General features: G+C 46.4%; 1 protein-coding gene across 3 annotated transcripts in view; it reads left to right on the top strand.

Moving 5' to 3' along the window:
* Nucleotides 1-13,050, top strand: part of DNAH3 (dynein axonemal heavy chain 3) — a 220,705-nt gene that overhangs the window by 19,662 nt on the left and 187,993 nt on the right. For all 3 annotated transcript variants that reach the window (XM_055365425.2, XM_063700040.1, XM_063700039.1), the window contains exons 6-8: nt 3,222-3,411; nt 5,287-5,482; nt 11,870-11,995. In XM_055365425.2, coding sequence (XP_055221400.2) covers nt 3,222-3,411; nt 5,287-5,482; nt 11,870-11,995 — 512 coding nt within the window. The remainder of the gene's footprint in view (nt 1-3,221; nt 3,412-5,286; nt 5,483-11,869; nt 11,996-13,050) is intronic.

Genomic DNA, 13,050 nt, shown 5'->3' with positions numbered 1-13,050 from the left:
GGAATGGGGAGGATCACCTGAGCCCAGGATCTCAAGACCAGCCTGCGCAACATGGAGAAACGCAATCTCTACAAAAATTAGCTGGGTATGGTACCATGCATCTGTGGTCCCAGCTACTTGGGAGGCTGAGGTGGGAGGATCACTTGTCCCTGGGAAGCTGAGGCTGCAGTGAGCTATGATTGTGCCACTACATTCCAGTCTGGGCAGCAGAGTGAGACCTTGTCTCAAAAAAAGGGTAGAGGGAGGGATTCACAACCCTTTCTAGGACAAGACAACCTATTCCTTGGTCCCCTTCTCTGACACCTCAGGCATCCCAGCTATGATCATGCCACTGCACTCCAGCCTGGGCAACAGAGCAAGACCGTATCTCAAAAAAAAAAAAAAAAAAAAAAAGCATGAGGAAAGTCTCAAGTAAGCTACATTTTCCAACTTCTCTTGAGAAAACTAAAATATTTGGTGCTAAGCAGTAGCTACCACCTTTAGATGAGAAATACACTCTTCAGTTTGTCATAGTTCCCACCATTCCTTATAATTTTCTTAGATCTAGACAACTTTCACTTATTAACATTACCTGCCTGGCTCTAGATAGATGTTGGAGTTTCCAACCCGTCTTAAAAGAACAATAAAACTTTAGAGCAAATGTCTTGTGGGTTTAGGGTGTATAATAAAATGATTAATAAAAACTCACAGTGACTATGTGCTGTTAGCAAAATTCCCTGCTAAACCCTCTATAGCTACTTGACCCCACTTGAGACCCAGGTTCTATGACTATCTCTATTGTCCAGTTGCGGAAAGTGGAGTATAGACTGTTTAAGCAATGTGCTAAGGGCTACAGGGTAGGAGACAAAACTAAGACTTAAAGCTGGTCTGGCTGATACCAAAGTCTCTGTGTTTTTTTTTTTTTTTTTTTTTATTAGAGGGAATCTTGCTCTGTTACCCAGGCTAGAGTGCAGTGGCACGATCTCGGCTCACTGCAACCTCCGCCTCCTGGGTTCAAGTGATTCTCCCTTCTCAGCCTCCCAAGTAGCTGGGATTACAGGCAACTGCCACCATGCCCAGCTAATTTTTGTATTTTAGTAGAGATGGGGTTTCACTATGTAGGTCAAGCTGGTCTCGAACTCCTGACCTTGAATGATCTTGCCCGCCTCAGCCTCCTAAAGTGCTGGGATTATGGCGTGAGCCACCGCACCCGGCCAGTCTCTGTGTTCTTAAGAGCTGTGCAGCATTTCTCAAACTTGCCTGAAGATAAGGGTCACCTGGGGTCCTTGTTAAACACCCTAACTGCCTGAGGAGGGGCCTGGGAATATGCATTTTAACAAGCACTTTTTACCCCCACCCTGCACCCAGGCAGTTCTTAAAATCAGAAAAGCTTTGCAATACTCCCGTTAGCAGCTGCTTTTACTAACGTTGGAGAGAGGCGAGAGTAACAAAGAGGCTGGCAGCAGCAACCTCTTTTTCTTTTCTTTTCTTTTTTTTTTTTTTGAGACAGAATCTCGCTCTGTCACCCAGGTTTGAATGCAGTGGCGTGATCTTGCCCCACTGCAACCTCCACCTCCTGGGTTCAAGCAATTCTGCTGTCTCAGCCTCCTGAGTAGATGGGATTACAGGTATGCACCACCCCACCTGGCTGATTTTTGTATTTTTAGTAGAGATAGGGTTTCACCATGTTGGTCAGGCTGGTCTCAAACTCCTGACCTCAGGTGATCCACCCGCCTCGGCCTCCCAAAGTGCTGGGATTACAGGCATGAGCCACCATGCCTGGCCAGCAACCTCTTCTGATCTGAAACTTAAAAACAGACTTCAAGCCCTTTCCTCACACTCTGTGCTTCTCCTTTATCTGACATTAGTCATTCCCAGAGCCACTCAGCCATCCAGCAGCTCAGAGGCAAACCCTAAATATACAAAATTTCCTGAAGTCACTAGGTTCCACTGGCCATTTTTGTTTCATTTGTGTGTTTATGTTGCTTTTGAAACTCAAAAGCCCTTGCTTGGATAAGAAGAACTATCAGCTGGATGTGGTGGCTCATGCCTATAATTCCAGCACTTTGGGAGGCCAAGGTGGGTGGATCACCTGAGGTCAGGAGTTTGAGACCAGCCTGGCCAACATGGTGAAACCCCATCTCCACTAAAAATACAAAAATTAGCTGGCTGTGGTGGTGCACACCTGTAATCCCAGCTACTTGGGAGGCTGAGGCAGGAGAATTGCTTGAACCTGGGAGGCAGAGGTTGCAGTGAGCTGAGATTGTGCCACTGTACTCCAGCCTGAGCGACAAAAGTGAAATTCTGTGTCAAAAAAAAAAAAAAAAGAACAATAGATCTTGGACTTTGGGGTTATTTTTCCCCACTGACAGCTAGAAGCCACAGGATCAAAGTGTTTTGTAGGAGATCATTGCTGTTCAGGAGGGTATATGATTCGAGGCCATTTTAGGAGCTTGTCATTCCTTTACTTTTTTTTTTTTTTTTTTTTTTTTTTAGACAGAAATCCAACCCTGTTTGTCTGAGCTGCCTTAGAAGGCAGAATCAGGACCAGTGAGTGAAAGCTTCAGGGGGGTAAATTCTAGCTCTGGATCAGGAAAATCTGATGTTTTTTTGTTTGTTTTTGAGACACAGTCTCGCTTGGTCACCCAGGCTGGAGTGCAGTGGCATGATCTTGGCTCACTGCAACCTCCACCTCCTGGGTTCCAGCAATTTTCCTGCCTCAGCCTCCTGAGCAGATGGGACTACAGGTGTGCGCCACCACGCCCGGCTAATTTTTGTATTTTGTAGTAGAGATGGGGTTTCACCATATTGGCCAGGCTGGTCTCGAACCCCTGACCTTGTAATTCTCCCACCTTTGCCTCCCAAAATGCTGAGATTACAGGTGTAAGCCACCACACCTGGCCTGTTATTCCTCTTCTTAAAGGTCACCAGATATGCCACCTCCATCCCTGGACTCTGCATTCACTCCACTGTTCCCATCTGGGTGGTATTTGACAAATCCTTCCTTATACCCCACTGACATCTCTCTGGCTTTGGTTGAATCCTCTGAAGTCCTGGGGAAAATTTGCCAGTGATCTCCTTGCCATGAGTGTGAAGCGACAGGCCCAGAATGCATGGTTATGGCAAGTGAAGGGTGCAGACGAATGCTGTATGAATGGGGTCCCTTGGCAGCTGATGGGCAGGACAGTTGAGCCCATGATCCAATCATGACCATTTTCTCGCTGGTGGTTTGTTTATGGAAGAGATACTATTACTATCTGACCAATGGAATTCGCAAAGACATGATTGCCCCTGAGGAGGGTGAAGTGATGGTTCGGATTTCAAAGCTGATTTCTAACACGCTGCTGACGAGTCCCTTCCTGGAGCCCCTGATGGTCGTCCTCGTGCAGGAGAAGGAGAATGACTATTACTGTAGCCTCATGAAAAGCATCGGTAAGGCTGGTGGGCATAAAGGGGGCTGGGGAGCTTCTATGTAAAGGGCACCTTCTTTTTTATTTTTATTTTTGTAGAGACAAGGTCTTGCTTTGTTGCTCAGGCTGGTCTGGAACTCCTGGGCTCAAGCAATCCTCCCTCCTTAGCCTCCCAAAGTGCTAGGATTACAGGCATGAGGCACCGTGCCTGGCCTGGAAGGCACCTTCTTTCTTCTCACTTTGTCATTTGCCACCCTGATTCTACTGGAAATACCCAAAACATCATTTAACCGCTAATTCAAATTCCCCCATCCCCCTACCATCACTGATGTCTACACCAGCACTTCACATATTCACGTGCATCGCCGTAACCTGCAGATCTTCTTAAAATGCAGATTGCGATTCAGTAGATCCGAACCTGGGGCCTGAGATTCTACATTTGTAAGTTTAAAACAATTTTTTTTTTTTTTTTAGCAACGAGGTCTCCCTATGTTGCCTAGGCTTGTCTTGAACATCCTGGACTCAAGAGATCCTCCTGCCTCGGCCTCCCAAAGTGCTGGGATTATAGACATGAGCCATCACACCTGGCTGAGATTCTACACTTCTTTTTTTTTCTTTTTTGAGACAGTCTTGCTCTGTCGCCCAGGCTGAAGTGCAGTGGTGTGATCTCTGCTCACTGCAACTGCAGAGGTTGGTCAGGATTTCAAGACCAACCTGGGCGGACCCCTGGGTTCACGCAATTCTCCTGCCTCAGCCTCCTGAGTAGCTGGGACTACAGGCACGCACCACCACTCCCAGCTAATTTTTGTATTTTTAGTAGAGACAAGGTTTCACCATGTTGGCCAGTCTGGTCTCGAATTCATGACCTCAAGTGATCTACCCACCTCAGCCTCTCAAAGTGCTGGGATTACAGGTGTGAGCCACCACACCCAGCCTGCTACTTGTTCTTTATGACCCAGCACAAATGTTACGTCCTCTATGAAGCTTTTCTACCAACCTTTCTTAGTATGGAAAACATTTGGTCTTTAAACTTCTATTTGTAAATATAATGGATGGTATCATCCATGGTGGGTTTTTTTGTGTGCATCTATTTTGGTGTGAGAAATCAATCAGCGACTAATGAGGTATCAGCAAATCCTATTTCATTGTCCTGCCTGATACTAGACATCCGACCAGGGCTCAACTCCAGATTCTAAGTGCTCCACACCGTGAAGTCACACTCCTCCTTTCTGTAAAATACCCTCAGAAAGAAAACAAACACCAAGAGTGAAGCTTCACCAGTTGAATTATACCCAGGGGATTACCCATGACCTTGCAAATGGACAGAGGCTCATTTATATTCTAAGAGTTGAAGCTAAGGCCAGGTGTGCTAGCTCACACCTATAATCCCAGCACTTTGGGAGGCCGAGGCGGGTGGATCACCTGAGGTCAGGATTTCAAGACCAACCTGGCCAACATGGCAAAACCCTGTATCTACTGAAAATACAAAAAATTAGGCAGGTGTGGTGGCAGCCACCTGTAATCCCAGCTACTCAGGAGGCTGAGGCAGGAGAATGGCTTGAACCTAGGAGGCGGAGGTGGAGGTTGCAGTGAGCTGAGACTGAACCATTGCAATCCAGCCTGGGTGACAGAGCGAGACTCCGTCTCAAAAAATAAAAAAAATAAATAAATAAAAAGAGTTGACTCTAAGGCCAGGCATAGCAACTCACGCCTGTAATCCCAGCACTTTGGCAGGCTGAGGTGGGAGGATCACTTGAGCCCAGGAGTTTGAGACCAGCCTGGCCAACTTAGTGAGAACCCTTCTCTATATTAAAAACAAAACAAAACTAAATGAGTTGAAGCTAAGAGCACAACCCTTAGAGCTTAATAATGAGGTGTTTGCCCTTTCCGGTTGTAGTTGATTACATCCTCATGGACCCAATGGAGAGAAAACGGCTCTTTATTGAGAGCATCCCCCGCTTGTTTCCTCAAAGAGTGATCCGGGCCCCTGTGCCCTGGCACAGTGTCTACAGGAGCGCCAAGAAGTGGAACGAGGAGCATCTGCACACGGTGAACCCCATGATGCTCAGGCTGAAAGAACTGTGGTTTGCAGAGTAAGAGGTCCCTCCCTTTTTTTTTCATTCCCTTTCTTGACCACATCCACGTGTAAGCAAGCCTATTCTGCTGTGCACAGTGGGGGTAGCCCTGACAGCATAGAGAAATGAAAGAAAAAAAAATCTAGGCCAAATATGCATGTGAATTATAAGTGACACCTTTCCTTGCAGGCTTACGTGGCCCTCCTTTGTGTCCTCAGGGCACTCCGTGCCTGTCTCTAAGCGCTGGAATATCCTGCTTAATTGCACAGACTTGGAGCCAGCCTGCTCAGGTCTAACTCCTAGCTCTGCTGCTTCACAGGCATATATGTGGTCGCATCACTTTTCTGTGCGTTGCTTCCTTTATCTCTGAATTTGCAATAATGTTGATAAGAGTTTCCACTTCATAGGATTGATAAGAGGAATAAATAACTTACTACATCCAAAGCACTTAGAACAGTATCTAATATAACTTAAGCACCAGTAATTGTTAATTTGGCATTACCTCCATTACAACATCACCCTCAGTTTTTGTTTTTGTTTTTGAGACAGAGTTTGGCTCTTGTTACCCAGGCTGGAGTGCAATGGCACGATCTTGGCTCACTGCAGCCTCCACCTCCCGGGTTCAAGCGATTCTCCTGTCTCAACCTCCTGAGTAGCTGGGATTACAGGCATGCGCCACCATGCCTGGCTAATTTTGCATCTTTAGTCGAGATGGGGTTTCTCCATGTTGGTCAGGCTGGTCTCGAACTCTCGATCTCAGGTGATCTGCCAGCCTCAGCCTCCCAAAGTGCTGGGATTAGAGACATGGGCCATCGCGCCCAGCTCACCCTTGGTTATAATAGAACATTTACTTATTTGTCTCCCTTTAGCCTATGAAATGTGTGCGGGCTTGGGTTTTATTCCTTTTTTTTTTTTTTTTTTTTTGAGACGAATCTCACCCTGTCACCCAGGCTGGAGTGCAGTGGCATAATCTCGGTTCACTGCAACCTCCTCCTCCCAGGCTGAAGCAATCCTCCCACCTCAGTCTCCCAAGTTAGCTGAGTAGTTGGGACCACAGACCCACACCACCACACCCAGCTGATTTTTTGTATTTTTTGATAGAGACGGGGTTTCACCATGTTGTCCAGGCTAGTCTCAAACTCCTAAGCTCAAGCAATCCACCCACATCGGCACCCCAAAGTTCTGGGATTACAGGTGTAAGCCACCATGCCCGGATGGTCTTATTCCTTTATGTAACTCAGTGCCAGTACAGGGCTGGCAAGCAGTGATCTCTCGGGTATATTTATCAATAATTAAATTTGCGAAACTCCGTCTCAAAAAAAAAAAAAATTGTAGGAGTCCAGATGAGACAGAAGCCACCTTTTTTCACTCTTTCATTTAAAAAAAAAAGTGAGATATCCACATTCCATAAAATTCACCCTTTGAAAGTACACAATGCAATAGTTTTTAATATATTCACAAGTTTGTTTAATCCTCACCACTGTCTAATTCAAGAGTATTATCGTTACCCCAAAAAGAAACCCATTAGCAGTCACTCCCCATTCTCACCTTCCCCCACTTCCTCCCAACCACTAAACGATTTTCTGTCTCTATGGATTTGCATATTCTGGACATTTTATAGAAATGGAATCATGCAATATATGATCTTTTGTGTCTGGTGTCTTTCAATGAACAATATTTTCAGTCTTCATCCACACTGAAGTTTGTATCAGTAGTGAGTGCTTCCTTTTTATGGCTGCATACTAATTCATTGGATGGCTATCCCACATTTGTTTTATCTATGCATCAATTGCAGTGAGCCTGGAGGTGGAAGACTCTGGTTTTTTTAGTGAGCCCTTCAAGAAGGTACACATCCTGGTGAGAGAATGAAGACACCCGAGTTCACTGAAAGGCCAGGCTAATGAAATGATGAGCTGCCCCCATCTGAGTTTTGTATTAGAAAAATTAGAGGCAGATATGCTTACTTAACTTTGATTGGCCGAACTTATTAGTAGCCCATGTATTTTGCTTTGGGAGGATCTCTAGCTTTGAACGTGTTCAGTCTTAAGGGAGCCCTGTGGCTTGGAGAACCTATTTGTTTTTCAAATCCTTAGTTTTGCTTGTATTTTAAAAAGGAATTGAGGGGGTGAAGTCAACGTAGGACAGAGCCCATCAGTGAAAAGAAATAGCTGTATTCTTTTCTTTGAACTGAATTCAATTTTCTAAAGCATTGGAGGTACCAGTCAGCAGTCAGGACATTGAGAAAAAAGAAGTAATTTTCTAACTAAGTGGAACCATGTAAAGTAATAACTTATAGAATGGGATCTGAATTCTGGTTCTTGTTCTGTTACTAATTAATAGTATAATTTGAGAGAAATTAATCCCTCTGTGACTGTTTTCTTTTCTTTCTTTCTCTCTTCCTTTCTTTTTCTCCTTTTTTTTTTTGAGATGGAGTTTCACTCTTGTTGCCCAGGCTGGAGTGCAATGGCGCCATCTTGGCTCACCGCAACCTCTGCCTCCCAGGTTCAAACGATTCTCCTGCCTCAGCCTCCCTAGTAGCTGGGATTACAGGCATGTGCCACCATGCCTGGCTAATTTTTTTTTGTATTTTTAGTAGAGACAGGGTTTCTCCATGTTGGTCAGGCTGGTCTCGAACTCCCGACCTCAGGTGATCCGCCTGCCTCGGCCTCCCAAAGTGCTGGGATTACAGGCATGAGCCACCACTCCCGGCCTTTCTTTCTTTCCTTCCTTCCTTCCTTCCTTTCTCTTTCTTTCCTTCCTTCCTTCTCTTTCTTTCTTTCTTTCTCTTTCTTTCTTTCCTTCTTTCTTTCTCTTTGATCCTGTTTGTCCTTCCTTCCTTCCTTCCTTCCTCTGTCACCCTGTTTCTTTCTTGCTTTCTTGTTTTAGACAAGCTTTTGCTCTGTCACCCAGGGTGTGGTGCAGTGGCATGATTAGAGTTCACTGCAGCCTCAAACTCCTGGGCTCTCTCCTCAGCCTCCCAAGTAGCTGGGACTATAGGTGCATGCCACCATGTCTGACTAATTTTTACATTTTTTGTAGAAACAGGGTCTCTCTAGGTTGCTTAGGCTGGGCTTGAACTCCTGGCTTTAAGAATTCCTCCTGCCTCAGCCTCCCAAAGTGTTGCGATTACAGGCATGAGCCACCGCCTAGTCTGACCCTGTGTTCTACATGCAAATGGGAATCATCATAACAATACCTACCTCCTGGAGTTGTTAGGTAAAGAAAGTGCTTAGACTACTGCTTGGCACACAGTAATTGCTCAACAAATTAAGGTATTGCTTTAAGTACAAGCGTGTTTATGAGCTAAAAAAATAAATTAACATAGAAACTAGTGAGGAAGTCAGTCTTAGAGCTGGATGAATAGCCAGAAACTTCATAAAGAAGTTCAGAAGATAATAGATAATCACATGTACCTGAGTTTAAATTGATCTTGTAGCAAAGACAGCAAATTGTTGAGCCTATAGCTTCACTGAGAAGAAAAGCTTTTTACCACTTGGTTTTCATGGTTCCCTGAGGAAGATTTTGCCAGCAACAGCAGCACCAAAGTGAACTGAAATCATTTAGAAGAATTTTATCAACTGAACCAGAAAAATCAGCAATGAGAGCCTGGGCGTCGTGGCTCATGCCTGTAATCCCAGCACCTTGGGAGGCTGAGGTGGGTGGATCACCTGAGGTCAGGAGTTGGACACCAGCCTGACCAACATGGTGAAACCCTGTCTCTACTAAAAATACAAAAATTAGCCAGGCGTGATGGTGTGTGCCTGTAGTCCCAGCTACTTGGGAGGCTGAGTCAGGAGAATTGCTTGAACCTCAGAAGTTGAGGCTGCAGTGAGCCAAGATTGCCACTGCACTCCAGCCTGGGTGACAGAGTGAGACCCTGTCTCAAGAAAAAAAAAAAAAAAAAAGTGGAGGGCTTGATGAGAGCTTTTTATTAGTTTCTGCTCTTCCTTATCCAGCCGCTCTATCCTACCGATGTACTCTGGACAACTCTAGCATCAATAGTTCTAGGAGGTGTCACTCAAGCATAAGATAGAAAATAAATATATATTAGGTCCAAAGGCTCTTCTGTCTCTTGGCTTCCAAACTGTGAGTTCATTTGTTTTTGTTTTTTTTTTTCATTTATTTAGTCATTCATTCATTCATTCATTTAACAAATAGGTGCCAGGTCCTGGTTATGTGCTAAGCATTGTTTTAGTGTAGTAGAGAACAGAAGTGAGTTCATTTTTCTAGGGGGAAAACAGACAATAAATATATTAGGTAAATAAATTATATAATATGTTAGAAGGTGATTGGTACTATGAAAAGAAAAATTAGCCAGAGTAATGGGGATAGGGAGTGTGGTTTGTGTGGGGCTGGGGTGGGGCTGCTTGCCCATAAAACACTTGTTTGAATGTAACAAACCTCCCTGCTACCCCTGTTCCGCTAATGGGATGGATGCAGCCTAACACCAGGGTGCATTTGTTTTTGTTTTTGAGATAGAGCCTTGCTCTGTTGCCCAGGCTGGAGTGCAGTGGTGCGGTCTCGGCTCACTGCAACCTCTGTCTCCTAGGTTCAAACAATTCTCCTGCCTCAGCCTCCTGAGTAGCTGGGATTACAGACACCCGCCACCAGGTCCGGCTAATTTTTTTTTTTTTTTTTTGTAGAGATGGGGTTTCACCATGTTGGCCAGGCTAGTCTCTTAACTCCTGACCTCAAATGATCCACCCACCTTGGCCTCCCAAAGTGCTGGGATTACAGGCGTGAGCCACCGTACCCAGCCCCAGGGTGCATTTCTTGACAAGCAGAGCACTCACCCATTCTGGCCCTTTGGAAGGGGCAGAGCCTGCACAACCACACACCCAGCCATGGGTAGCCTTTACTCTGAAGGTGACATTTGAGCCAAGGCTGGAAGGTGAAGAGTCAGCTCCATAGAAGTCAAGGGGATGAGTATTGGAGGCAGCGGGAACAGCTTGTGCACAGGACCCAAGCAGCAGCAGGTGGGCACGTCCTGGAAACAGTATGAGGTGAGCGTGCCTGGAACACTGTGAGTCACGGAGGCGGGTAGGAGAGGAGATGGGGAGAGGGGGAGGTGACAGGCAGGACAGGAGCAAGAGAGATGGCACAGGGCGCAGAGCACCTAGTGGGCCCCAGTCACTAGGCACGCTTTTACTCTGAAATGGGAAGTCATTGGAGGGTTTGGAGCAGATAGAATCTGACTTAGGTGTTAAAAGGATACCCCTCGTAGTGGAGAAAACTCTCATTTCTTCTCACTGGTTGGCCTTTCTTCACCCTCACAGTGACAGGAGTTAGAGGGCTTAAAGAGGCTTTTTTGGCTCCACAAGCTTTTTTTTTTTTTTTTCTTTGTAGAGACAGGGTGTTGCTCTGTCACCCAGGCTGGAGTGCGGTGATGCAATCAGGGCTCACTGTAGCCTTGACCTCCTGGGTTCAAGCGATCTTCCTGCCTCAGCCTCCTAAGTAGCTGGGATTACAGGTGTGCACCACCACACCCAGCGCGTCTATTTTTTTTTTTTTTTTTTTAGACGAGTCTCGCTCTGTCCCCCAGGCTGGAGTGCAGTGGCGTGATCTCCTCTCACTGCAAGCTCCGCCTCCCGGGTTCAAGCAGTTCTCTGCCTCAGCCTCCTGGGTGTTTGGGATTACAGGCGCCCGCCACCACACCCAGCTAATTTTTTTGTATTTTTAGTAGAGACGGGGTTTCAGCATCTTGGCCAGGCTGGTCTTGAACTCCTGACCTTGTGATCCACCTGCCTCGGCCTCCCAAAGTGCTGGGATTACAGGTGTGAGCCACCGCGCCCGGCCTTTTTTGTTTTGTTTTGTTTTGTTTTGTTTTTGGAGAGATGATGTCTCACTATATTGCCAGGCTGGTCTTGAACTCCTGAGCTCAAAGCCGTCCTCTCTCCTTAGCCTCCAAAGTGCTGGGATCCATAAACTCTTTGTTTTAAATCAAAGCAGTCCTCAAAGGTACCTTCAAGAGCTCACCCAGAGGCTTGGGTGAATCCCATTTGATGATGAAGATGCTTTGCTTGGTCCTGGCCTCTGGGTCTTCACTGTTGTAAAGAACATTGATTCATCCATTTGATACCCAAGTTCTCAGCCAGCTGAGTCTCCAGCTGGTGCCACAGCCCCACTCCTTGATGAACCGGTTATGCAGAGTGAGGCATATCTCTAAGGCTCAGGAGCACTCTTGGGTCACCTCATTTGTCTCCTCCCTGCAAGCGTTCTTTAGGACTTAGCTCCTCCCTCCTCAGCCTCCCATATCCTCCTCAGGATCTTTCCCATATCCTGTAATTCATTTGATTCTGCTTAACTTTCACTGAGAAACGTGAACACACACCCTTGGAACCTGTCCTGCGGGATTTGTTATTAAGCGTTCTTTAGCTTAGGAAATTTCTCCCTCTCTTTTGGCAGATTCAGAGACCTCAGGTTTGTTCGAACAGCAGAAATACTAGCGGGAAAATTGCCTCTGCAGCCTCAGGAATTTTGGGATGTGATCCAGAAACACTGCCTGGAGGTGCACCAGACTCTTCTCAACAAGTCAGTATCTGCCCTCCAAGTGGGGCTGCACCATGGTATCTTAAAGACTGAAAACCCTCTGAAACGAAGCTGGTACCCAGTCTGGGGGTCGTCCCACCGGCATCCTTTTGTGTCTTTTTTTTTTTTTTTTTTGAGACAGAGTCTCTTTCTGTTGCTCAGACTGGAGTGCAGTGGTGTGATCTCAGCTCACTGCAACCTCTGCCTCCCGGGTTCAAGCGATTATCCTGCCTCAGCGCCCCCAGTAGCTGGGATTACAGGTGCGTGCCACCACGCCCGGCTAAATTTTTTTGTATTATTAGTAGAGACAGGGTTTCACTGTGTTAGCCAAGCTGGTCTCAGTCTCCTGACCTTGTGATCTGCCTGCCTCGGCCTCCCAAGGTGCTGGGATTACAGGCATGAGCCACCGTGCCTGGCCTCATGTCCTCTTCATGTCCAGCTGCTTTCTGCCCCATGCCTAGTCTCCCTCTGCCTTCTTGAAACTCCCCTATCACCATTCCTTGGGAGGCTGTCACCCCCATTTCCTCCTCCTGGAATCCTTTAGACCAGCGGTCCCCACCCATTTTGGCAACAGGGACTGGTTTTGTGGAAGACGGTTTTTCCACAGACTGGGGCAGTGGGATGGTTTCGGGATGATTCAAGCACACGGCATTTACTGTGCACCTTATTTTTATGATTACATTGTAATATATAATGAAATCTATAACTCACCATAATGTAGAAACAGAGGGAGCCCTGAGCTTGTTTTCCTGCAACTAGATGGTCCCATCTGAAGGTGATGGGAGACAGTGACAGATCATCAGGCATTTGATTCTCCTAAGGAGTGTGCACCCTGGATCCCTCGCATGTGCAGTTCACAGTAGGGTTCACGCTTCTGTGAGAATCTAATGCCACTGCTGATCTGACAGGAGGCAGAGCTCAGGCGGTAAAAAAAAAAGCCATGGGGAGCGGCTGTAAATACAGATGAAGCTGGCTCGCCCATCTGCTGCTCACCTCCTGCTGTGCAGCCTGGTTCCTACAACCAGTCCATGGCCCAGGGGTTGGGGACCCCTGCTTTA

The sequence above is a fragment of the Gorilla gorilla genome, chromosome 18, assembly GCF_029281585.2.
Source record: "Gorilla gorilla gorilla isolate KB3781 chromosome 18, NHGRI_mGorGor1-v2.1_pri, whole genome shotgun sequence".
NCBI lineage: Eukaryota > Metazoa > Chordata > Mammalia > Primates > Hominidae > Gorilla > Gorilla gorilla.
The sequence above is the reverse complement of the archived record's forward strand: the minus strand, read 5'-3'. Positions and strand labels throughout refer to the sequence as shown.